General features: G+C 53.4%; 1 protein-coding gene across 10 annotated transcripts in view; it reads left to right on the top strand.

Moving 5' to 3' along the window:
• The window catches only part of HYDIN (HYDIN axonemal central pair apparatus protein), a 141,816-nt gene extending 127,503 nt beyond the window's left edge, over positions 1 to 14,313 (top strand). For 8 of the 10 annotated variants that reach the window (XM_077288948.1, XM_077288954.1, XM_077288953.1 and 5 more), the window contains 19 exons: positions 246 to 340; positions 476 to 686; positions 1,465 to 1,689; positions 1,767 to 1,905; positions 3,299 to 3,464; positions 3,574 to 3,721; positions 3,798 to 4,005; positions 4,631 to 4,855; positions 4,938 to 5,107; positions 5,204 to 5,402; positions 5,537 to 5,695; positions 6,185 to 6,465; positions 7,711 to 7,930; positions 8,078 to 8,290; positions 8,541 to 8,704; positions 8,853 to 9,003; positions 12,667 to 12,897; positions 12,974 to 13,198; positions 13,279 to 14,313. In XM_077288948.1, the coding sequence (XP_077145063.1) occupies positions 246 to 340; positions 476 to 686; positions 1,465 to 1,689; positions 1,767 to 1,905; positions 3,299 to 3,464; positions 3,574 to 3,721; positions 3,798 to 4,005; positions 4,631 to 4,855; positions 4,938 to 5,107; positions 5,204 to 5,402; positions 5,537 to 5,695; positions 6,185 to 6,465; positions 7,711 to 7,930; positions 8,078 to 8,290; positions 8,541 to 8,704; positions 8,853 to 9,003; positions 12,667 to 12,897; positions 12,974 to 13,198; positions 13,279 to 13,767 (3,919 nt within the window). In that variant the 3' untranslated portion in view covers positions 13,768 to 14,313. Of the gene's footprint in view, positions 1 to 245; positions 341 to 475; positions 687 to 1,464; positions 1,690 to 1,766; positions 1,906 to 3,298; positions 3,465 to 3,573; positions 3,722 to 3,797; positions 4,006 to 4,630; positions 4,856 to 4,937; positions 5,108 to 5,203; positions 5,403 to 5,536; positions 5,696 to 6,184; positions 6,466 to 7,710; positions 7,931 to 8,077; positions 8,291 to 8,540; positions 8,705 to 8,852; positions 9,004 to 12,666; positions 12,898 to 12,973; positions 13,199 to 13,278 lie in introns of those variants that run through there. The other 2 variants (XM_077288947.1, XM_077288955.1) reach the window with 2 other exon arrangements.
• The last annotated feature ends 12,100 nt before the right edge of the window (positions 14,314 to 26,413 follow it).

Below are 26,413 nucleotides of genomic sequence, written 5' to 3'. Positions count from 1 at the left end.
ACGGAGATGGTGGGATCAGGCAGAGACACGGAGATGGTGGGGTCAGGCAGAGACACGGAGATGGTGGGGTCAGACAGAGACACGGAGATGGTGGGGTCAGGCAGAGACACTAAGATGGTGGGGTCAGGCAGAGACACGGAGATGGTGGGGTGAGGCAGAGACACAGAGATGGTGGGGTGAGCCAGAGACACGGAGATGGTGGGGTGAGGCAGAGCCGGGCGCAGCTGACTGATCTCCCTGTGCAGGTTCCTCATGCAGAATACTGGGCCAGTGCGGCTGGAGGTCTCCTGGCTAGTCCACATGGAGGGTCAGAGACCCCCTGGAGCTGCAGACTCAGGCGGTAGGTGCATCTCCCCCTCATAGTATTGGTGTGGGGTCCCGGTGGTTTCCAGTGCTTGTCATCTTGTATACGTCATATGAGAATGGTGGCTCCAGAATTTCCTGCAGTCTAACCAGTGCTTTGTGTCATCACCAGATCCTCCGGGCAGCGCACCCGGCCCTCCCAGCACTGGCCGCCCCTCCAGTATCCTGGAAAGTATTTCCTCTCTGCTGCCAGTGGGAGCGGAGGTCTCACCATTCAGTGTGCAGCCACCGAGCAGCGTAATCCCGGCTGGCGAGAACCGCGAGTTCCTCATCAAGTTTTCACCTACACATGTCGGAGAGTTTGAAGGCCGCCTGACCTGCAGGTGAGGGTGACGGACATGTAACAGCGCCGGCTGTCACCACACATGACGGACAAGTGACCGCGCCAGCTGTCACCACACATGACGGACATGTTACCGCGCCGGCTGTCACCACACTTGACAGACGTGACCGCGCCGGCTGTCACCACACGTCGGACATGTGACCGCGCCGGCTGTCACCACACATGACGGACATGGGACCGCGCCGGCTGTCACCACACATGACGGACATGTGACTGCGCCAGCTGTCACCACACATGACGGACATGTGGCCGCGCCGGCTGTCACCACACATGACGGACATGTGGCCGCGCCGGCTGTCACCACACATGACGGACATGTGACCGCGCCGGCTGTCACCACACATGACGGACATGTTACCGCGCCGGCTGTCACCACACTTGACAGACGTGACCGCGCCGGCTGTCACCACACGTCGGACATGTGACCGCGCCGGCTGTCACCACACATGACGGACATGGGACCGCGCCGGCTGTCACCACACATGACGGACATGTGACCACGCCGGCTGTCACCACACATGACTGACATGTGACCGCGCCGGCTGTCACCACACACTCTGTAAGGTGGGGATGTCTGTGCCGTAGACGCTGGTCAGACATGGACGCTGACACCTGAGCGGTCAGACCACATACATAGAGGTCACCGCAGACATCTGATGCCATCTTGCAGCGTGTATAGTGATATCTGGCAGGGGGCGGCATGTGGAGCCATCATACAGCGGGACCACCTGTGACTGGTCATGCTTTCTGACCCTCAGCATTCCCAACATGTCTCCCGGAGGGCAGGAGCCGGTGCTGCCGGTGACCGGACGCAGCCTGCTCCCTTATTGTCATTTCCAGCTGGAGGATTCGGACTACATCAGCAGCGGAAGGCGCAACCCGGAGCTGTGTGGACCCCGTGGGGCCCCCTCCGGGACAACCTTGGATCCTAACACGCGGGTGATTGAGTTCACATCTGTGGGTGTGCAGAATAAGAGCAGCAGGTACAGAGGTGATCGGCTGCAGAAGAGGGTGTCCGCCAGGGAGTTCAGCACAGAAATAGATTAATTCTGCTTTGTAGGACGTTCAGCATTGTGAACCCCACGAACGGCCTCTACTCCTTCCTGTGGACCTGTGAGGACCCCCCAAGTCTCCGGAATCCCCCTACATTCCACTGCCTCAACAAGGAAGGTGTGATCCAAGCAGAAAGGAAGATGGAGGTAACATGTTTATGGGTAAAGTGCCCAACTGTGGGCCAATAAGTAAGTGCCCCCCGAGCATGGCCATCTCCAGGTTTTTGTGGGCCCCGGGCGAAAGAGTGTCAGGGCCCCTTTAACACATACCACGATTCATGATTTCAAGAGAAATGTAGATGTAGTACAATGCCAAAGATTTCACTTCTTACATTACATGAGTGATAGCTATTGTAAATTCTATAATAGCTCAAAAACCGGACAGTATAGTTCTCCATACAGTATTATGTGCACCACATAGTCCTCCATACAGTGTTATGGGCACCACATAGTCCTCCATACAGTGTTATGGGTACCACATAGTCCTCCATACAGTATTATGGGCACCACATAGTCCTCCATACAGTGTTATGGGCACCACATAGTCCTCCATACAGTATTATGGGCACCACATAATGCTCCATGCAGAATAATGTGCCCCATATATTGCTCCTTACAGTATTATAGGCACCACATAGTGCTCCATACAGTATTATGTGCACCACATAGTCCTCCATACAGTATTATGGGCACCACATAGTGCTCCATACAGTATTATGTGCACCACATAATCCTCCATACAGTATTATGGGCACCACATAGTCCTTCATACAGTATTATGGGCACCACATAGTCCTCCATACAGTGCTATGGGCACCAGATAGTCCTCCATACAGTATTACGGGCACCACATAGTCCTCCATACAGTGTTATGGGCACCACATAGTCCTCCATACAGTATTATGGGCACCACATAATGCTCCATGCAGAATAATGTGCCCCATATATTGCTCCTTACAGTATTATAGGCACCACATAGTCCTCCATACAGTATTATGTGCACCACATAGTCCTCCATACAGTATTATGGGCACCACAGTCCTCCATACAGTATTATGGACACCACATAGTCCTCTATACAGTATTACGAGCCCCATATAATGCTCTATATATAATGGTCCCCATATGATGCTCCAGTATATAATGGGCCCATATATGATGCTGCAGTGTATAATGGACCCATATATAATTCTCCAGTGTATGGTGGGCCCATATATAATGCTGCAGTTTATAATGGGCCCATATATAATGCTGCAGTGTATGATGGGCCCCATATATAATGCTCCGAACATAAATAAAAAATGAAATCCTCCCGTCTCCTCGCGGCCGCTGCTCTGCTCCGGACTCCTCAGCACTGTGACTGCTCAGGCAGAGCGCCCACACTACTGACATCATCGTGCCCTCTGACCTGAACATCGCAGCGGTGGAGTGGGGTGAGGTAAGAATCGCAAGTTCTGGGCCCCCATTGCGTGCAGGTCAGGGTCACGGTCCTCGTGGTGTGGTGACTGCTGTGAAATGATGGACCCTCTGCTCCTCACAGATCACGTTTCAGTTCCTCCCTCAAGTATTGGACATCACCGAATCTTTCTGGAAATTCTCCATCGTGGAGCAGAACATCTCCGTCCCGTTCCTGCTCGTTGGTAAAGCCACGGAGCCCTCGGTCTCTTTGGACAGGTCACATCTGAACTTTGGCTCGCGGCTGCTAGGTATGTGCCTTGAGTAGTATGTCTGCGGTGCGGCCCTCGTGGGCGGTGGCCTCCATGGGCTGTGGCCCCTGGTCATTGCTGCAGACATGTCCACTCTTGTCATGTACAGGGCAGGAGGTGCAGAAGTCCATCTGTCTCATCAACAGTGAGAAGAAACCCTTCAGCTTTGCTTTCCGAGACAGTTCTCGCTTTTCAGAGGGCTGCATTCACTCCTTGACTGTGAGACCCATGGAAGGGGTGATCGCTCCCCTGAGCAGGTACGCCGTGTGCCCCCATTGCTGCCCCTTGTCCTGACGTATGCCGCCCTCATCTCTCTACCTTCTCTCCTGTCAGGGTCCCAATTTCTCTTCATTTTCTGCCATCCACGGTCGGTGAGGTTAATTTCAACTTAATTTGTGATGTGAATACCAAGACTGAGCCCCTCTGTCTGAACGTGAAGGCGGACGGACACTCTACCCAAGTGTCAGTGCAGTGCCAGAATAGCACAGGCGCCATCACCCTCCTGTCTGCGCAGGAACCCAAAGAGCTGGACTTGGGACAGGTGGGGCACTGGTGGCAGCACAGTGCTGCCGTGTCCCACAGATGGACCTTCCTCATTCTGCGCAGCATCCTGCAGATTGACATTCCCTGTCCTGCGCGGCATCCTGCAGATTGACCTTCCCCTTCCTGCTCAACGTCCTGCAGATTGACCTTCAGCGTCCTGCAGATTGACCTTCCCTGTCCTGCGCAGCGTCCTGCAGATTGACCTTCCCCTTCCTGCGCAACGTCCTGCAGATTGACCTTCCCCTTCCTGCGCAACGTCCTGCAGATTGACCTTCCCCTTCTTGCGCAGCGTCCTGCAGATTGACCTTCAGCGTCCTGCAGATTGACCTTCCCCGTCCTGCGCAGCGTCCTGCAGATTGACCTTCCCCTTCCTGCGCAACGTCCTGCAGATTGACCTTCCCCTTCCTGCGCAACGTCCTGCAGATTGACCTTCCCCTTCCTGCGCAACGTCCTGCAGATTGACCTTCCCCTTCCTGCGCAGCATCCTGCAGATTGACTTTCAGCGTCCTGCAGATTGACCTTCCCCGTCCTGCGCAGCGTCCTGCAGATTGAGCTTTCCAGTTCTGCAGATTGACCTTCCCCGTCCTGCGCAGCGTCAGGTGACTCAGCCTCTTTCTTCCCAGCAGGTGGACATCGGTGACCGCTCCACACTCCTGTTCCACATCACAAATAAGGGACAGTTCTCCTTTAATTACTCCTGTGCTCTGACTGTCCCTCGGGGGCTGCAGGATTTCCTGAGTGTGTTCCCCAGCAGTGGCCTCGTGGGCCCTGGACAGCGGACTCAGACGTCGCTCACCTTCTGTCCCACCAGGCCGTGCACAGTAAGGGACGTTCTGCTGACCCTGAAGGTCAGTGACACTGGTGACGTCGGCACTGGCGGCTCGAGGTGCTCAGCTGTAATGCCCATTTTATGTCGTGTCATCCTCTCAGATAGAGAATGGGCCGGAGATCTCTTGTTCCCTGCGCGGCAGCGCGGTGCAGCCGGGAATCCACTTTTCTTTCACAGAACACAACTTTGGGCATTGCTTCGTTTTCCACGCTGGGATGCAGCCGGTCCGAGAAACCCTCGTCATCACCAATAAGGACAGCCGGCCTCTCAGGTGAGTGACCCCGCCGCTGGCCGCTCAGGTTAGTGACCCAGGGACGCCGGCTGATGGGTGGCTTCATCCTGTCATTGTGCCGATGCTTCCCCGCAGCATCGACTGTCTGTACAGTAACACGGCTCACATGGAGATCGACTTCTGTGCCAATGTCCTCTCCCCCGGAGACAAAACGGAGGTGCCAATCACGTTCTATCCACGAGCAGCCATCTTGTACCAAGAACCTGTCGTCTTTCAGATGAACGGCCATTCCCAGCAGCTCATTCGACTCCAGGGTCACGGGATCGAGATGAAGGTCAGAAATTTGTACAGGAGAAATGTAGATGATCCATTGTTGGACAGATCGTCTGGTGCTGCGTGTGCAGCCTCGCGCAGACGATCCCGGCAGCCATCTCATCAGTCACCCATGATGTCATCTGCTGTTTACAGGTTGAAGTTGTGGATCCGAAATACAAAGTTCTTAACTTTGGTGCCGTGAATATTGGACAAACCATGAAAAGGGCGATCAGCATTGTGAATAGGAGCCTGGCCCCTGTATCATGCACCCTGCAACTGAGCCCGAACGTGCCCGCACTGCAGGACCCCCAGGTACCGGACCTTGTGTATGAGGCCCACTGCCCCAGACTTACTGGGACGGGGTACAGTAAGAGGCTGGTTCTCATTCTAATAAGTGCCAATCATGTAGTGAGTGCAGACTGTGTAATGAGTGCACACCGTGTAGTGAGTGCGGACGCTGTGGTGGGAGCACACCGTGTAGTGAGTGCGGACCCTGTGGTGGGTGCACACGGTGTAGTGAGTGCAGACACTGTGGTGGGTGCAGACTGTGTAGTGAGTGCGGACCCTGTGGTGGGTGCAGACCGTGTAGTGAGTGTGGACCCTGTCGTGGGTGCACACCGTGTAGTGAGTGCGGACCCTGTGGTGGGTGCACACCGTGTAGTGAGTGCTGACGCTGTGGTGGGTGCGGACCCTTTGGTGGGTCGTCAGCTGATGTCTCACAGTGGGGGTTACACACGATCAGCCGGCGCTGGCTCTCTGCACATTGGAGGATGCCACTGATCTCTTTTGTCTCTTGTGCAGGTCCTCAGTCTGTCCCCCAGTGGGAAGGTGACCCTTCCGGCCCGTGGTGGGCTGTGTCAGCTGGAGGTGCAGTTTACCCCCCCAATCAGAATTGCTCCATTTGCGGAGGAGGTGCTGCTGGAGTCCTGCGGAGTGATGCGCTCCCTCTTCATGGTGCGAGGCTGCAGCCAGGGCCTGGCACTCAGCTTGGACCAGGACTATCTGTCCTTCGGGGCTGTGGTACTGCAGAGTCAGGCGACACGTAGGATTGTCCTGAGCAATACGGGAGAGCTGGGAGCCAGGTACAGTCAGCAGGCCCATCAGGGCGTCCTCTCCTCCTCGACGGCTCCCCCTTTTCCTCGGCAGCTCCCCTCTTCCTTGGCTGCTCCTTTCTTCCTTGTCAACTCCCCTCCGCCTCACCAGCTTCCCTCTTCCTCGGTAGCTCCTCTCCTTTGCCGGCTCCTCTCTTCCTCGCCGCCTCCCCATCTGCCCTCTTCCTCCCCACCTCCCCTCTTTCTTCCTCCCTGCCTCCCTCTTCCTCTCCGCCTTCCTCGACGGCTCTTTTCCTCGACGGCTCCCCTCCTCTTTCTTCCTCATCGGCTCCCCTCTTCCTCCCTGCCTCCCTCTTTCTCGACGTCTCCTCTTTTCCTCAACGTCTCCTCTCTTCCTCAGCGTCTCCCATCTTCCTCCCCGCCTCACTCTTCCTCGGCATCTCCTCTCTTCCTCGGTGTCTCCCCTCTTCCTCCCCGCCTCCCTCTTCCTTGACATCTCCTCTCTTCCTCGCCGGCTCCCCTCTTTCTCGGCATCTCCCCTCTTCCTCCCCGCCTCCCTCTTCCTTGACATCTCCTCTCTTCCTCGCTGGCTCCCATCTTTCTCGGCGTCTCCCCTCTTCCTCCCAGCCTCCCCTCTTTCTTCCTCCCCTCTTTCTTCCTCTCCGGCTCCTCTCTTCCTCGCCGTCTCGTCTCTTCCTTGCCGCCTCCCTCTTGCTTGCCAGCTCTTCTCTTCATCACCGACTCCTCTCTTCCTCGAAGTCTCCTCTCTTCCTCGAAGTCTCCTCTTTTCCTCGACGTCTCCTCTCTTCCTCAGCATCTCCCATCTTCCTCACTGTCTCCCCTCTTTCTTCCTCCCCTCTTTCTTCCTCTCCGCCTTCCTCTTCCTCGGCGTCTCTTCTCTTCCTCTGCGTCTCCTCTCTTCCTCACCGTCTCCCCTTTTCCTCCCCGCCTCCCTCTTCCTTGACATCTCCTCTCTTCCTCGCCGGCTCCCCTCTTTCTCGGCGTCTCCCTTCTTCCTCCCCGCCTCCCCCCTTTCTTTCTCTCTGGCTCCTCTCTTCCTCGCCGTCTCGTCTCTTCCTTGCCACCTCCCTCTTGTTCACCGGCTCCTCTCTTCCTCGCCGCTCCCCTCTTGCTCGCCGCCTCCTCTCTTCCTCGCCAGCTCCTTTCTTCATCACCGGCTCCTCTCTTCCTCGCCGCTCCCCACTTGCTCGCCGGCTCCTCTTCTTCCTCGCCGGCTCCACTCTCTTTCACCATTACCTTTTCTCTCTGCTGCAGGTTCCAGTGGGACATAACACAGTTGGAGCCGGACTTCTTCATCTCACCGGCGTCCGGTTACATCACGGCCGACAGTGAGGTCACATTTGATGTCGTCTTCCACCCGGCTGAGATCCGCTCAGACGTTCATTATAAGAACCTGCTCTGCTGCATTGAGGGAGGGAGAACGTTGGCGCTGACGCTGTCCGGATCCTGTGTCGGCCTCCCATCTATGAAGGAGGTAATGGCTTCCCGGCCACTTGTAATTGATGGCAGCTGCGGTGAATCTGCACCTTCCCCATGGCAACTGACATCATGGCTTGTCGGTCAGTGACCAGTACATTGCCGCCATGACTTCAGGGTCTGTCAACTCCTCCTACTGTTACAGGTGGTCAACTTTCAGTGTCAGGTACGGAGTAAGCAGACACAAGCCATTGCCCTGAGCAACAAAACCAACCAGAGGTGGAATCTGCGGCCGGTGATAGATGGGGAACATTGGAGCGGAGAAGACTTCATCACCGTGGAGGCTCATCAGCAGAACAAGCCCTACGTGGTCACCTACCACCCCCTGCTCATGAGTGCTGAGGGCAGGAAGCATCAGGTAACTTCCTGGGTCATGTCCTTATATCAGGCCCCGTCTGGGGTCATGTCCTTATATCGAGCCCCGTCCTGGGTCACGTCCTTATGTTATATCGAGCCCCGTGCTGGGTCACGTCCTTATGTTATATCGAACCCCGTCCTGGGTCACGTCCTTATATCGGGCCCCGTCCTGGGTCACGGACTTATGTTATATCGGGTCCATCCTGGGCACCTGACAACCTCTCTAATGGTGAAGTGTCTGCTGTTTTTAGGGCTCGCTCTTCTTCCCGCTGCCCGATGGCACCGGATTGCTCTACCTCCTCCAGGGTCTGGCTGAGCCTCCTAAATCTTCCGGATCTGTAATCAGAGAGGTCCCGTGCAAGACATCGTACACTGAACTGCTGAGCGTCAGCAACTGGCTGCGCAAACCCCAACGGTGAGAAGGGTCCCGTGTGGACGTGGACGGTGGTCAGTACAAATACCGTGCACCACCTCCCTTCCTATCTGTGCAGACATGCTGGCATCAGACCGAGCACACAGCATTATTGCTACAGCTGCACTCTATGAGAATCTTCTGCTTACAGGTTTCGTGCCATTGTTGATATCCTGAAGCCAGAACGTATGGACAGTGCCACCACCATCAAGGGTCTGGATTACGTGGAGGTGCCTGGAGGAGCCAGTAGAGACTACAAACTGAATTTCCACTCTCACAAAGAGGGCACCTTCTCTACCAAGGTATGAAAGAACCACCCCAGCGGCAGATGAGGTGGTCTGTACAGGGAACTGTGATGAGGGAGCAGCCGCCATCTTGGATACGGGGCATACTAAAAGATTGGCGTGACTCCATTTTGTCTCCTATCAATTCACCTGGTCACACATCTGCAGGGATGAGCGCTCCAGGTCCCCACCCTTTTCACCTAGCTGAATAAAATTCCTTTTAGTATGGTAATGAACTGAGCACAGTGTAGCAGGCAGATGGCACTTCAGAGCTTGGGTGAGGAAGTCACACAAGCAGGGGGCTTGGAAGTGCTTGGGGGCTCAATAAAAGCATGCATGTCAGGTGGCTCCAGGATCTAAGTCTACTATCTGCCCAGCTGGACCGTCTCCACCATGAAATTATGAATTATAGACGCGTCGTCCGAGGTACAGGCTCATAAAAAATATCCTCATGGTCCTGAAGAAATTGCGCATCTGACAATGCAACTCCCGGGTCCGTGGGAGTTCTGGAACCTGAGATATAGAGATCAGCCTCCCACAGCGACCGAATGGGTCCAGGTTTGATCCCTATACAACTGGCAGAACAAACCTCATCCGCTAGTACCGCCCGTGTATTGATCCGATCACCCTGAGAGCAGTTATCCCATTTATTAGATATTGGAATAAATCTTGCAGGGAAGCTGAGGGGTGGAGATTGCTAGCCCACCCAGTGACAGGGGGGAGGGACACGGAAGGTTTAAGAGCTGAGGACACTTGGAGAGTGACACAAACTGAACAGAGGAAGATGACTAAGGAACTAAGGGAGAGGGTATACCAGCCAGAGCGGAGCAAGCACACGCTTTCTGGGGGCTGCCCGGCAACTAAGTCTTGGACCTGCGGAACGCTGAGCCCCCCGGCTTCCACAAGCGACCTACAACCTGGTAAATTGACCTCCAGCTTTATACCTCTAAGCCTTGTCTTATGATTGTTATATTTTACTCTGACTGTAACTCTTGATATATTTTTACTGTATATTTCTTGTAATTGTCTAGTGCGCCCTTAAGGCAATTAAATCATAAATTAATTTTGGGCTGATCCTTTTACTCTGATTGCGAATCTTAGAATACCCAGCGTGGGTAACAGGTGGTCATTTGCTCTAGGTGCAGTTCCCTTATTGACCTGAGAGACAAAGGGGGCGCCGGAGAGCTGTGCCTGTGTAGTTACGTCACGGATTGGTGACGTGGGAGGAACCTGGTGTCCTTCACAGGAACCATTATCCAAACATTCCACTATCTCCAGATGACCTGTCATTCTCCTCAGTGGTGCAGCTCGGGGAATGGTCGCAGTTGCTGGTGTTAGTGCAGGTCGTAGTGGTCGCAGGTGCTGGTTTTAGTGCAGGTTGTAGTGGTCGCCGGTGCTGGTTTGGGTGCAGGACATAGTGGTCGCAGGTGCTGGTTTTGGTGCAGGTCATGGTCGCAGGGTCAAGTTTTGATGCAGGTCGTACTGGTCTCAGGTGCAGGTTTTAGTGCAGGACATAATGGTCGCAGGTGCTGGTTTTGGTGTAGGGCCAGGGCCGGCGTCAGCACCCGGCTTACCCGGGCAAGTGCCGGGGCCCTGACGAGACAGGGGGGCCCACTCACACAGTCATAGATCCATCTGGCCGCTTTAACCCTTTCTACCCTTTCAATTTGAGCTGGCACAAGCATCTTCTCACTGTCAGTGCAGGGCCAGGCACATAGGGGTTAAGGACACAGCCAGCGTGACATTGTGGGCGGAGAGAGCACTTCTCCTGCTCTGCTCTCAGTGCTGAACTTATCAGGCACAGTCAGGCAGATTCCGGAGGAGACGGAGTTCCTACCAGCACCTGAGTGAGTGCAATGCAATGCTATATCGCTGTATGTTCTGACAGTCTGGGTGACCTGGGGCAGCCATGGGCTGAGCCTGGGCGGCTGCAGCTCACATATATATACTACAGCAGCCACCCAGCCCAGGCCCCCAGCACAGCCTGTATAGATACAGTGTATATAATATATATACAGGACAGGTGCTGGGGGCCTGGGCTGGGCGGCTGTTGAAGTATATACACTGCACAGTACCTCTCCCCCGTATATATACACCGCACAGTACCTCTCCCCTGTATATATACACTGCACAGTACCGGTCCTCCTGTATATATACACTGCACAGTACCACTCCTCCTGTATATATACACTGCACAGTACCACTCCTCCTGTATATATACGCAGCACAGTACCCCTCCTCCTGTATATATACACTGCACAGTACCACTCCTCCTGTATATATACACTGCACAGTACCACTCCTCCTGTATATATACACTGCACAGTAACACTCCTCCTGTCCTGTATATATACACTGCACAGTACCACTCCTCCTGTCCTGTATATATACACTGCACAGTACCACTCCTGTATATATACACTGCACGGTACCACTCCTCCTGTATATATACACTGCACAGTACCACTCCTCCTGTATATATACACTGCACAGTACCACTCCTGTATATATACACCGCACAGTACCTCTCCCCTGTATATATACACACTGCACAGTACCTCTCCCCTGTATATATATACCGCACAGTACCACTCCTGTATATATACACTGCACAGTACCACTCCCCTCTATATATACACTGCACAGTACCACTCCTCCTGTCCTGTATATATACACTGCACAGTACCACTCCTCCTGTATATATACACTGTACAGTACCGCTCCTCCTGTATATATACACTGCACAGTACCACTCCTCCTGTATATATACACTGTAAAGTACCGCTCCTCCTGTATATATACACTGCACAGTACCACTCCCCTGTATATATACACTGCACAGTACCGCTCCTCCTGTATATATACACTGCACAGTACCACTCCTCCTGTCCTGTATATATACACTGCACAGTACCACTCCTCCTGTATATATACACTGCACAGTACCACTCCTGTATATATACACTGCACAGTACCACTTCTCCTGTCCTGTATATATACACTGCAGAATTTACAATAGCTATCACTCATGTAAGAAGTGAAATCTGGCATTGTACTATACCTATATTTCTCTGCTGTGTCTGGGCATCATGAATCGTGGTATGTGTTAAGGGGGGGGGGGCCCACTGAGACTCTTTCGCCCGGGGCCCTCAAAAACCTGGAGCCGGCCCTGTGTAGGGCGTAATGGTCGCAGGTGCTGGTTTTGGTGCAGGACGTAATGGTCGCAGGTGCTGGTTTTGGTCCAGGACGTAATGGTCGCAGGTGCTGGTTTTGGTGCAGGACGTAATGGTTGCAGGTGCTGGTTTTGGTGCAGGTCGTTGTGGTCGCAGGGGCTGGTTTTGGTGCAGGTCGTTGTGGTCGCAGGGGCTGGTTTTGGTGTAGGCCGTAGTGGTCGCAGGTGCTGGTTTTGGTGTAGGCCGTAGTGGTCGCAGCTGCTGGTTTTGGTGCAGGTCGTGGTCGCAGCTGCTTGTTTTGGTGCAGGTCATAGTGGTCGCAAGTGCTGGTTTTGGTGCACGTCGTAGTGGTCGCAGGTGCTAGTTTTGGTGCAGGTCATAGTGGTCGCAGGTGCTAGTTTTGGTGCAGGTCGTAGTGGTCGCAGGTGCTGGTTTTGCTGTGACTCGAGCTCTTGCAGTGTAGGGCAGGGAGATTACTGACATCTTCTGTCTTTTTCCTCGGTTCTAGGTCACATTCCGCAATGAGACAACACAGGAATACATGTTCTATTACGTTACATTTAAAGCCACCGCACCGGGCATCATCAGCACCATAGAACTGGTGACACCAGTGCGGCAAAGCACTGCAGCCACGTTGTGTGTGGCCAATCCACTGGCTTCTCCGGTCACCTTCACCACGGACTGTAAAGTGCCAGAGATTAACCTTCCCCCCCATATCACCGTGCCGGCCCAGTCAGAGGTATCCCATCACTGTCCCTATGCTCAGACACAGCCGGCCGCACTGCCCACTGTGCCCATCTGCTTCTCTTCTCCAGGGCACGCTGATGTTTGAGTACCAGCCTCTGAGAACGGGCAAGTCCACAGGAAGGCTGACGCTGCAGAGCAACGACCTGGGCTTGTTCCAATACGACCTGCTCCTGAAGGCAACGCCAGCCGTGTCTGAGAAGCCGCTCTACCTGCGCACGACCCTGGGCTCCAGTCAGGTCCTGAGTGCCAGATTCATGAACTTCACTCGTCAGAAGACTGAGTACAGCTGTAAGGTGAGCGCTTCTCTGGAGAAGCCAGTGTCGCCTTCGGCCTCGCTAGCCCCGACTTTCTCATCATTTTCTCCTATTTTTAGGTCGATAATTCAGATTTCCACGTAGACAAGGTGGTCATGGCGGCCCCGGGTTCCCAGGGCGGCTCGGAGGTCAGCGTGGAGGTGACATATGAACCTGTTCAGCTCGGAGAGTCCCGCGCTGTGCTGCACATCTCGTCTCCGCTGGGGGGTGAATACATCATCCCACTATTCGGCTCTGCCATGGCCCCTAAACCTCAAGGACCGCTGCAGATTCGCGCCGGATCCAGCATCTCCATCCCCTTTAAGAATGTTTTCTTGCAGCCAACAACCTTCAGTTTTCAGACTGATCCTGCTGCGTTCGTGGTGAAGCCCTGTGAACCCGTGCGCCCCAAGAAAACCCACTACATATCTGTGTCATATGAAGCCCCTCCGGGTGGCAGCAGGGCCCCTGTGACCGGCAGATTGGTTGTTTCTTGCCCTCGTGCCACGGGTGTGGCCCAGGGCATCTACTGGGTGTATTACCTGAAGGGCGTGCCGTCTGAGAAGTGAGGGCAGAGGCGACGGCGGAGGAAACAGAGGAGACACAGAGGAGACGGCGGAGGAAACCACAGAGGAGATGGCGGAGGAAACCACAGAGATGCAGATCTAAGAATCTCATCAGAACCAAGACGTCCTTGTGCGTTATCTGCACCTGTGATCGCCCTTTCTTACTCCGTCCTCTGAGATGTCTGCCTTTCCTCGCCCCTCCTCCATCCTCTGCGGCAGTGATTCCTCCTCCATCCTCTGCGGTGGTGGCCCTTCCGCTGCCCCTCCTCCGTCTTCTGCGGTGGAGTTTTTCCCTCCCATCCTCTGCTGCGGTGATCCGTCCTCTGCAGTAGAGGTTCCTCCTCCGTCCTCTGCGGTGGTGGCCCTTCCGCTGCCTCTCCTCCGTCCTCTGCGGTGGAGTTCTTCCCCCCCATCCTCTGCATTGGTGATCCCTCCTCCGTCCTCTGCAGTAGAGGTCCCTCCTCCGTCTTCTGCGGTGGTGGCCCTTCCCCCACCCGTCCTCTGCTCTTCCGCATCCTTTGTGTTGTTGCTTCCTAATAAACATCAGGACAGGAGGACGTGCCTGTTATGTGGTGATTGACACAATCCAGTGGATCTTGTGGGGCCGAGATCTTCACTGCTACTAGTGGGGTACATGGATCGCTCCCACTCCACAGCCGCCTTCCTCCATGGTGGGGACATCGCACACTTGCTGCTAGGAGTCCCCCACATCCCGCAGCTGCACCCCATGAAGCAGATGAGGAAAGTAAATGTAAATCTGCTACAGGTGGGGGGCTCCTCGCGGTCGGGGGCACATACACATCGGCCATGCAGAGACATCACATGAGCTGCCTCAGATCTCCCTCAGCCTGCCTGGTGCTGACGCCCTGGGAGAATACAAGACGTGAAGCCAAACGTCCGTCATCCGCAGGAGATAAAGGCTGAGAATCCGTCTATTGCTCCATGTTCACACATAGGAAAATCACCAGCAATCTGAACAATAAACCGGGAGCGGGAGTCCTCAGTTGTCAGACAGGGAGGGGGGGTCCTCAGTTGTCAGACGGGGAGGGGATGTCCTCAGTTGTCAGGGAGGGGGGTCCTCAGTTGTCATACGGGGAGGGGGTGTAGTCAGTTGTCAGAAAGGGAGGGGGTGTTGTCAGTCGAGGGGAGAGTCAGGGAGGGAGGGTTGTCAGTCGGGGAGGGGAAGTCCTCAGTTGTCAGGGAGGGGGGGGTCCTCAGTTGACAGTTGGGGAGGGATGGTCCTCAGTTGTCAGCCAGTAGGGATGGTCCTCAGTTGTCAGTCGGGAAGGGATGGTCCTCAGTTGTCAGCTGGGGAGGGGGGAGTCCCCAGTTGTCAGGCGGGGAGGGATGGTCCTCAGTTGTCTCTCGGGGAGGGATGGTTTTCAGTTGTCAGCCGGGGAGGGGGGAGGTCTCAGTTGTCAGTCGGGGAGGGATGGTCCTCAGTTGTCAGTTGGGGAGGGATGGTCCTCAGTTGTCAGCCGGGGAGGGATGGTCCTCAGTTGTCAGTCGGGGAGGGGGGAGTCCCCATTTGTCAGTGGGAGAGGGATGGTCCTCAGTTGTCAGCCGGGGAGGGATGGTCCTCTGTTGTCAGCCGGGGTGGGATGGTCCTCAGTTGTCAGCCGGGGAGGGATGGTCTTCAGTTGTCAGTCGGGGAAGGGATGGTCCTCAGTTGTCAGTCGGGGGAGGGATGGTCCTCTGTTGGCAGCCGGGGAGGGATGGTCCTCAGTTGGCAGCCTGGGAGGGATGGTCCTCAGTTGTCAGTCAGGGTGGGATGGTGTCACGATTCACACCGTGACTGTCAAGATCCCTTAGCCGCTGCCCACAATATGTCACGGATTGGGGTGACTTTAGACCAACAGACGGCTATCACATGTGCAGGGGGCTTATCCTAGTTATCCCTCCACTGCCACAATGTGATGAAAAAAACACACACGAGGCTATTGACCTTAGTTTACAGCAGGGGCTTATTTTAGGTATCCCACTGCTCTTCAATATACCATGAACTGCAGGGATTTGTGTATATCCCGCTTACAGTTCCCCTTAAACCTTGCAGCTCTCTGGCGCCCCCCTTTCAGGTCAGATTAGGTACTGCACCTAGGGTGATTAGTCGCCAGAAACGCTGCCTGCTATGTACTGGCTATTGGGCACGCTGCAGCGACGCGATAACTACTCCCACTCAGGCAGGAACAATAATTATCAAGCCGCAGTCGCTGAAACAACACCCAAAAGCCTGCACACAGTCGCTGCCACCAGCTCCGATTAAACGGGTCCGAAGCTAACCCCAAAACTAGCGTAATTTCCCTTCAAGAGACTTAGGGTACGTTCTTAGAGCAGGGAGAAAGAACTGGCATGAAATAATATACCCCACAAAATGTAGACAGTGCTTTATCAAAATATTCTACAAAGATGTTACAAATGAGACAATTGCAAATATGTACAAGGTAATTATAAAAAAACAGGAAATAACATGAGAAATAACACTTACAGTTGTTCAAAGCATTACAGGCAACAGGCTAGTGAAGTTTCCATCTATCCCAGTGCATTTGCACTCGCAGTCAGGTCGCTTCAGGTAAAAACTCACAACTCCCCCCTGGAAGCCTGCCAGCAACTTTATAACCTACAGCTTGTGACCTCACAAAAAGGGCTGTGTTGAGATCGCCCGCCTCTTTCTTCAGTGTAACTAAATGTCCCCTAAAGATATCTAATGCTGGTATCTTCGCTACAGAACATGTCAGAATCATATCATACCCAGCATTCATCTCAGATTACCGTGGGCTTTCTAATGAGATCAAATATGTCCTATTATTTACAGAGCAATCCCTACTTCTTCACCCGATGGAGTTCGACGCCCGTGTCTAGAGTGATGCGTAGATCCACCGATGGAGAATAAGAAGATATATCTACCATTTTCCTATCTTACATTGTCTGCCTAATATCTTAAAAAAATGGAACAAAGGACTTGCAAGATTCTAGAAGTTTCTAATCCAGTTAAAGCTGAGCACTTTCTACTACAGGAAATGCCGGTCGTAAATACCTTTCGTCAATAAAACTCTCTTCCCCCATGTACATTGACAAGGCAGCTCTTGGCTGAGTGAAAGGGAAGGGGGTTTTTTTAGCCCACAGCTTGCTAGCAACAGAACTAAACTTATATGATATTTCATACAATACAATATCGTGACACCTCCCCCTTTTAGCGTGCGCTACGGCGGCAGAACCTCTCGGTATGCCTCCATGCGCACCTCCGTGGGTTCACCCTGGCGGGAGAGTCCATCTGCATTCCCATGCTCTTTGCCCGCTTTGTGTTTAATGGTGAAGTCAAATTGCTGAAGGGCAAGGCTCCAGCGTAGCAACCTGCCGTTGGTTCCACACATGGTGCTTAGCCAGCGCAGAGGGTCGTGGTCGGTCACCACGGTGAAGGTGCGACCGTACAAGTAGGGCTGCAAGCGCTGCAGGACCCAGACTATGGCCAGGCACTCCTTCTCAATGGTGGAGTAGGCCACTTCCCTCGGCAAAAGTTTCCGGCTCAGGTACAGCACGGGGTGCTCTTGGTCCTCCGAGTCGACCTGGCTGAGCACAGCACCAAGGCCAAACTCGCTGGCGTCGGTCTGTACCAAGAACGGTCGACTGCTTTCAACACAGGGGCGTTGCACAGAGCAGTTTTCAACGCCTGGAAGGCCCCCTCACAACCATCTGTCCAGTTGACGATGTGGGGTAGCTTCTTCCTGGTGAGGTCCGTCAAAGGTTTTGCCAGGCTACTATAGTGCTGCACGAAACGCCTATAGTACCCTGCAGTGCCCAGTAAGGACATCACCTGTTTCTTGGTCCCAGGAGTGGGCCAGTTCACGATCGCGCCCACTTTCTCAGGCTCTGGTTTCAGGGTGCCTCCGCCTACCCGGTGCCCCAGGTAGTGGACCTCCCTCATGCCCATCTGGCACTTTCCCGGCTTGATAGTCAGTCCTGCTCGGTGAATTCGCCTGAGCACCTCCTCGAGATGCTGCAGGTGTTCCCCCCAGGAGGGACTGAAGATGGCAATGTCATCCAAGTATGCCACTGCGTACTTCTCCAGTCCCTGAAGCAGGAGATTGACCATCCGCTGGAAAGAGGCAGGGGCATTCTTCATGCCGAAGGGCATGACCGTGGACTCGTACAGTCCAAAGGGTGTGATAAAGGCGGACTTCTCCTGCGCCTCGGGGCTCAGGGGAATCTGCCAGTATCCGCGACTCAGATCCATTATTGTCAGGTATTTTGCGCCAGCTAACTTCTCAAGCAGCTCCTCGATGCGCGGCATTGGGTGCGCGTCAGAGGCTGTAATGGCGCTGAGCCCCCTGTAGTCCACGCAGAACCGGGTGGTCCGGTCCTTCTTTGGCACGAGAACTACAGGTGAGGCCCACGCGCTCTTTGACCGTCGAATCACCCCCAGCTGTAACATCTCATCGATCTCCTGGCGCATAATCTGCTGCACCTGGTCAGAGATTCGATAGGGTGTTCGCCGTAGTGGGGCGTGATTCCCGGTGTCCACCTCGTGGACGGCTAACTCAGTCCTTCCCGGCCGGTTGGAGAACACGACCCGGAAGGGTTCCAGGGTGGTTTGCAACTGCAACCGCTGTGGTTCATCTAGCGAGGCGCTCACCTCCACGTCCTCAATGGACCCACGGGCCTTGGCTTGGGCCAGCAGGTCCAGGAGGGTGTCTTCTTCCCCTTCTTCGGGTGCGCTGCAGACCGGTAGGACGAAAGGTTCACGTTCGTGATGAGCCTTCATCAAGTTGACGTGAAAGGCCTTTCGCCTACCCCGAGTGTGGTCAAGCGTGACCACATAGGTGACCGGGTTGAGCTGTTGGTGGACGACGTACGGGCCCTCCCAGGCTGCCTGAAGCTTATCCGTTGGTACAGGAACCAGCACCCACATCTTTTGACCCACGTGGTAGGTCTACTCCCGGGCGTTCTGGTCGTACCAGTGCTTCTGATCAGCCTGAGCCTGCGTCATGTTGTCATGCACCAACTGCGTCAAGGTCTGCATCTTGTCACGGAAGCGCATGACATACTCCACTATGGACACTTCAGAAGGGTTCGGCTCCTCTTCCCAGGATTCTCTTACCAACCCAAGGGGTCCCCGGACTCGCCTGCCGTACAGGAGCTCGAAGGGGGAGAACCCCGTTGAGGCCTGCGGAACCTCTCGGTAAGCGAATAGCAGGTGTGGGAGGTACCGCTCCCAGTCGCGCCCTTGTGTCTCAACCAGCATGCGTAGCATCTGTTTGAGGGTACCATTGAAGCGTTCACACAAGCCATTGGTCTGTGGGTGATACGCACTCGATACCAGGTGCTTCACCTGCATTTTCTTACAGAGAGCCTCCATTAGGGGAGACATAAATTGGGTCCCTTGATCAGTAAGCATTTCCCTGGCAAATCCTACACGTGAAAAGATGGCCAACAGGGCATCCGCCACCTTATCTGCCATAGTTGACGACAGAGCTACTGCCTCTGGGTACCGGGTAGCGTAGTCTACCACAGTAAGAATATATCGCTTTCCAGAGCTGCTGGGGACGGCCAGCGGGCCCACAATGTCCACCGCAATCCTCTGGAAAGGCTCCTCTATCACTGGCAAAGGGATCAGGGGAGCCTTAAGAGCAGGCCCCGCCTTCCCCACTCTTTGACAGGTGACACAGGAGCGGCAGTAGTTTGACACATCTGTCCCCATCTTAGGCCAATAGAAGTGTTGAGACAGCCGGGCCTTAGTTTTGCTGATCCCCAAGTGTCCAGCTAGCGGGATCTCATGGGCAATCCGCAACAACTCACCCCGGAATTGCTGCGGGACGACCAGCTGTCTTTCCCTCAACCACTCCTTTTGTGATTCTCCGGGTACTGTCTCCCGGTACAACCTTCCTCCTTCCCAGAACACCTTCTCCTTATCAGTCTCGGAGAATGACGTCCCGGCGAGTTGTCTCAAACTCTCTAGGCTCGCATCTGTGTGCAGAGCGGCCTGAAACTCCTGGCTAGGGGAAGCCAGAAGTGACGTCAGGGTCCCTTCCCCACGGGAACCCTCTGGGACCTGCTCTAGGTCCACCTCTGGTTCAGTCACAATGATGACTGAGGAGAGTCCGGAAGGCAGACAGTTATCTGCGTTCCGGGCACTCTGACTGCGGGTGACAGCAGCTACGTAGGCTGTCTCCCCGGGGGTTTCTACAGACCCATCAGCCGACGCTGCTACGGGTTCTGCCTTCCCATCCACCCCCATTACCTCAGGAGCATTGCTACTTATGGGCCAGTTACCTTCCTCGGTGGCACTGGTCAATTGCATGGCATCACCTTGCTCACGGTTCCCATGTATCTCCCCATTTCTTGTAGCACCGACACTTGCCCCTGCTAGGGGTTCCTCAGCCGTCTCACTCCGCAGAGCAACGTGGCTGAGCACTCCTGTACCTATGGACACATCAACTTGCACAGAAACATCATTATCAGATTCAGTTGGCACAGGTACAACATTTTCACCATCGATCCTAGGGAAAAAATGGTTAACAGATGCATCATTACAAGATAAAGCATGGTCAGGTAACACATGCGATTTCCCATCATCATCATCATCAGGGTTAACTTTACCCTCATTAGTAGATTGGGGAGGGGTGTCAACGTCGTAGTATGCAACCAACCTCCCCAAATCGGTCCCCAACAAAACATCAGTGGGCAAATTATCAGACAGCCCCACTTCCTTCACCCCGCTCCCAGCACCCCAATCAATATAAACCCGGGCCATCGGTAAGGGACAGCTGATGCCCCCAATCCCAGTGACAGTTAGGGTTTTCCCCGGAATGATTTCTTCAGGGGCCACCAGTTCGGGTCGGATGAGGGTTCGTTCAGCCCCTGTGTCCTTGAGGCCTGTAGCAACATGGCCTCCCACAGTGACGTGCTGTACGTTGTCACACACCCTCCCAACCACACCACCCACCAAAAGAACTGCTGCATTAGGCCCTGGGGCCTTGGCTGGGAGGTTCTTCTGCTTGACTGGACACTGGGGACTGATATGACCAGGCTGCCTGCAGTGGTAACACTGGCGAAGTTCGGTGGTAGGTCTGGTGCTGTTGGCCACGGGGACAAGACCTCTGGTGTGTTGGCTGGCCGGGGTACTGGCGTTGGATGCAGGCTTACCCCCTCTCCAGCTGGTGGTGACTGGCTTCCGCACTTCCTATCTACGGTTGGCCTCATAGGCATCGACAATCTGCGCTGCTTTCGTCACGTCTTTGGGTTCTCTGTCCATCACGAACTGTCGCACCTCAACTGGGCAAAGATGAAAGAACTGGTCTTTGATCATCAGGTCTCGCAGCTGTGCAAAGGTGGTCACTGACAGTCCTTGGGTCCACTGGTCAAAGTGGGTCCCCAGTCCATGCACCACATCACTGTAGCTGTCGTGTGGGCCACGTTGGAGGGTCCGAAACTTTTTACGGTACACCTCGGGTGTAAGCTGGTACTTGGCTATCAGAGCCTGCTTGATGGCCTCATAGTCACCATCTTGTTCTTGAGGGAGTGCAGCAAACGCCTCCAGAGCTTTTCCTCTCAGCCCTGGTGTCAGGTATCGTGCCCATTCTTGTGTAGGCAGCTGGTACTGCCTGCAGGCTTTCTCAAAGGCCCGCAGAAAAGTGTCCAAGTCCCCATCCTTTTCCATAACAGGAAAGTGGTCGGGCCGGGGCTAAGGTATCTGAGCGCTGCTGGGCTCACGGCTGGACTGGGACGACCCCTGCATTTGCAGTTGGGCCATCTGCAGCTGGTACTCCCGCTCCGCTTGCCGCTCGGCTCGCTCCTGGTATTGCTGGATCAGCTGCAGGCGTCTCTCCAGGTCATCTGCGGAGCATTGTTGCAGAGCCAGCTGCAGGAGGAGGTCTGCGCCCCCTTGGTTGCCAGTAGGGCCCGAATTCAGTGGTTGGACCTCTGCTGCAGCACCATGTTCGCTGGTGCTGGCTTCTGCATCCTCTGGGCTCTGTTGCCTGGCTTGGTCTGCTTCAAATTGCATCAGTTCAGCGACCATTTGAGCCTTGTTCTTACCCTGGGGGTTCAGGCCATGGTACGTGCATATCCCAGCAAGAGTGTCTTTCTTCTGCTGGGTGTACCAGGCTTCTCCTTTCGTAGCCATGGTTGCCAAATAAAAGATAGGATAGAAAAACGAAGAGAAAGGGAGGGGATAATTACCAGTACACAATTGTCTCACAACTAATAAGCACTGAGTTCGTTCTCCCAAACTTATTTGCGCAGAGTTTTCGCAAGAACTTTCTGCAAGTTTTTAGTGAGAGGAATGATTGCTCAAACCAAATCACTAATGCTCTAATATCCCACCGCCTTGCCACCAATTGTCACGATTCACACCGTGACTGTCAAGATCCCTTAGCCGCTGCCCACAATATGTCACGGATTGGGGTGACTTTAGACCAACAGACGGCTATCACATGTGCAGGGGGCTTATCCTAGTTATCCCTCCACTGCCACAATGTGATGAAAAAAACACACAGGAGGCTATTGACCTCTTAGTTTACAGCAGGGGCTTATTTTAGGTATCCCACTGCTCTTCAATATACCATGAACTGCAGGGATTTGTGTATATCCCGCTTACAGTTCCCCTTAAACCTTGCAGCTCTCTGGCGCCCCCCTTTCAGGTCAGATTAGGTACTGCACCTAGGGTGATTAGTCGCCAGAAACGCTGCCTGCTATGTACTGGCTATTGGGCACGCTGCAGCGACGCGATAACTACTCCCACTCAGGCAGGAACAATAATTATCAAGCCGCAGTCGCTGAAACAACACCCAAAAGCCTGCACACAGTCGCTGCCACCAGCTCCGATTAAACGGGTCCGAAGCTAACCCCAAAACTAGCGTAATTTCCCTTCAAGAGACTTAGGGTACGTTCTTAGAGCAGGGAGAAAGAACTGGCATGAAATAATATACCCCACAAAATGTAGACAGTGCTTTATCAAAATATTCTACAAAGATGTTACAAATGAGACAATTGCAAATATGTACAAGGTAATTAAAAAAACAGGAAATAACATGAGAAATAACACTTACAGTTGTTCAAAGCATTACAGGCAACAAGCCAGTGAAGTTTCCATCTATCCCAGTGCATTTGCACTCGCAGTCAGGTCGCTTCAGGTAAAAACTCACAACTCCCCCCTGGAAGCCTGCCAGCAACTTTATAACCTACAGCCGGTGACCTCACAGAAAGGGCTGTGTTGAGATCGCCCGCCTCTTTCTTCAGTGTAACTAAATGTCCCCTAAAGATATCTAATGCTGGTATCTTCACTACAGAACATGTCAGAATCATATCATACCCAGCATTCATCTCAGATTACCGTGGGTTTTCTAATGAGATCAAATATGTCCTATTATTTACAGAGCAATCCCTACTTCTTCACCCGATGGAGTTAGACGCCCGTGTCTAGAGTGATGCGTAGATCCACCGATGGAGAATAAGAAGATATATCTACCATTTTCCTATCTTACATCGTCTGCCTAATATCTTACAAAAATGGAACAAAGGACTTGCAAGATTATAGAAGTTTCTAATCCAGTTAAAGCTGAGCACTTTCTACTACAGGAAATGCCGGTCGTAAATACCTTTCGTCAATAAAACTCTCTTCCCCCATGTACATTGACAAGGCAGCTCTTGGCTGAGTGAAAGGGAAGGGAGGTTTTTTAGCCCACAGCTTGCTAGCAACAGAACTAAACTTATATGATATTTCATACAATACAATATCGTGACACCTCCCCCTTTTAGCGTGCGCTACGGCGGCAGAACCTCTCGGTATGCCTCCATGCGCACCTCCGTGGGTTCACCCTGGCGGGAGAGTCCATCTGCATTCCCATGCTCTTTGCCCGCTTTGTGTTTAATGGTGAAGTCAAATTGCTGAAGGGCAAGGCTCCAGCGTAGCAACCTGCCGTTGGTTCCACACATGGTGCTTAGCCAGCGCAGAGGGTCGTGTGTCATGGTTCCCAATGGCAAGGGGACGTCAGAGAACATAAATAACAGAACAGCTCTTGGGTGATGGAATCTCGAGCTGACCGTGAGCTAAACCTATCACACAACTAACAGTGGCCGGGTGACGTACCTACGTTTTATCCCTAGACGCCCAGCGCCAGCCGGAGGACTAACTAACCCTAATAGAGGAAAAGACAGACCTGGCTTACCTCTAGGGAAATTCCCCCAAAAAGGAGACAGAAGCCCCCCACATATATTGACGGTGAGTTGAGAGGAAAAGACATACGCAGTATGAAGGTAGGTTCAGCAAAGCGAGGTCCGCTTACTAGATAGCAAGAAGATACAATAGGGAACTTCACGGTCAGCTGAAAACCCTATTAAAATACCATCCCGAAATTACTTTAAGACTCATGTGTCAACTCATGACACCGGAGTGGCAATTTCGGCCCACAAGAGCTTCCAGCTACAGAAAAATAACATAACTGTGAACTGGAACAAAAATGCAAAACAAACTTAGGACTAAGAGTCCAACTTAGCTGATAGTAGTCTAGAAGCAGGAACATGCAACAGAAAGGCTCTGGTTACATTGATGGCCGGCACTAGAATAACTGAGCAGCAAGGCTAAATAGGATACTCCCATATCCTGATGGAAACAGGTGAACAGAGAAAGAGAAGCACACAAGTCCAGTACCACCAGTGACCACCGGGGGAGCCCAAAAACCAAATTCACAACAGTACCCCCCCCCTCAAGGAGGGGGCACCGAACCCTCACAAGAAACACCAGGGCGATCAGGATGAGCCCTATGAAAGGCACGGACCAAATCAGAGGCATGAACATCAGAGGCAGTCACCCAAGAATTATCCTCCTGACCGTAGCCCTTCCACTTGACCAGATACTGAAGTTTCCGTCTGGAAACACGGGAGTCCAAGATCTTCTCCACAACGTACTCCAATTCACCCTCAACCAACACCGGAGCGGGAGGCTCAACGGAAGGCACAACCGGTACCTCATACCTGCGCAATAATGACCGATGGAAGACATTATGAATAGAAAAAGATGCTGGGAGGTCCAATCGAAAGGACACGGGGTTAAGAATCTCCAAAATCTTATACGGGCCGATGAACCGAGGCTTAAACTTAGGAGAAGAAACCCTCATAGGGACAAAACGAGAAGACAACCACACCAAGTCCCCAACACGAAGACGAGGACCAACACGACGACGGCGGTTAGCAAAATGCCGAGTCTTTTCCTGGGACAACTCCAAATTGTCCACCACCTGTCCCCAAATCCGATGCAACCTATCCACCACAGTATCCACTCCAGGACAATCCGAAGACTCCACCTGACCGGAAGAAAAACGAGGATGAAACCCCGAATTGCAAAAGAAAGGAGAAACCAAAGTGGCAGAACTAGCCCGATTATTGAGGGCAAACTCCGCCAACGGCAAAAAGGCAACCCAGTCATCCTGATCTGCAGACACAAAACACCTCAAATAAGTCTCCAAGGTCTGATTAGTTCGCTCAGTCTGGCCATTAGTCTGAGGATGGAACGCAGAAGAAAAAGACAAATCAATGCCCATCCTAGCACAGAACGCCCGCCAAAATCTAGACACGAACTGGGTCCCCCTGTCAGAAACGATATTCTCCGGAATACCATGCAAGCGAACCACATTTTGAAAAAACAGAGGAACCAACTCGGATGAGGAAGGCAACTTAGGCAAGGGCACCAAATGAACCATCTTTGAAAAACGGTCACACACCACCCAGATGACAGACATTTTCTGAGAAACAGGGAGATCAGAAATAAAATCCATGGAGATGTGAGTCCAAGGCCTCTTCGGAATAGGCAAAGATAACAACAATCCGCTAGCCCGAGAACAACAAGGTTTGGCCCGAGCACAAACATCACAAGACTGCACAAAAACTCGTACATCTCGAGACAGGGAAGGCCACCAGAAGGACCTAGCCACCAAATCCCTGGTACCAAAGATCCCGGGATGACCTGCCAACACAGAAGAATGAACCTCCGAGATGACTCTACTGGTCCAATCATCAGGAACAAACAGTCTACCAGGCGGGCAACGATCAGGTCTATCCGCCTGAAACTCCTGCAAAGCCCGTCGCAGGTCTGGGGAAACAGCAGATAATATCACCCCATCCTTAAGGATACCTGTAGGTTCAGAATCACCAGGGGAATCAGGCTCAAAACTCCTAGAAAGGGCATCCGCCTTCACATTTTTAGAACCTGGTAAGTATGAGACCACAAAATTAAACCGAGAGAAAAACAACGACCAGCGCGCCTGTCTAGGATTCAGGCGCCTGGCAGACTCAAGATAAATCAAATTCTTGTGATCGGTCAATACCACCACCCGATGTCTAGCCCCCTCAAGCAAATGACGCCACTCCTCAAAAGCCCACTTCATAGCCAAAAGCTCCCGATTACCAATATCATAATTTCGCTCGGCGGGCGAAAACTTTCGAGAAAAGAACGCACAAGGTCTCATCACGGAGCAATCGGAACTTTTCTGCGACAAGACCGCCCCAGCTCCGATCTCGGAAGCATCGACCTCAACCTGAAAAGGAAGAGTAACATCAGGCTGACGCAACACAGGGGCGGAAGAAAAGCGGCGCTTAAGCTCCCGAAAGGCCTCCACAGCAGCAGGGGACCAATCCGCAACATCAGCACCCTTTTTGG

Source organism: Ranitomeya variabilis, chromosome 2 (assembly GCF_051348905.1).
Source record: "Ranitomeya variabilis isolate aRanVar5 chromosome 2, aRanVar5.hap1, whole genome shotgun sequence".
Lineage (NCBI taxonomy): Eukaryota > Metazoa > Chordata > Amphibia > Anura > Dendrobatidae > Ranitomeya > Ranitomeya variabilis.
This window is presented reverse-complemented; position numbering and strand designations above follow the sequence as displayed.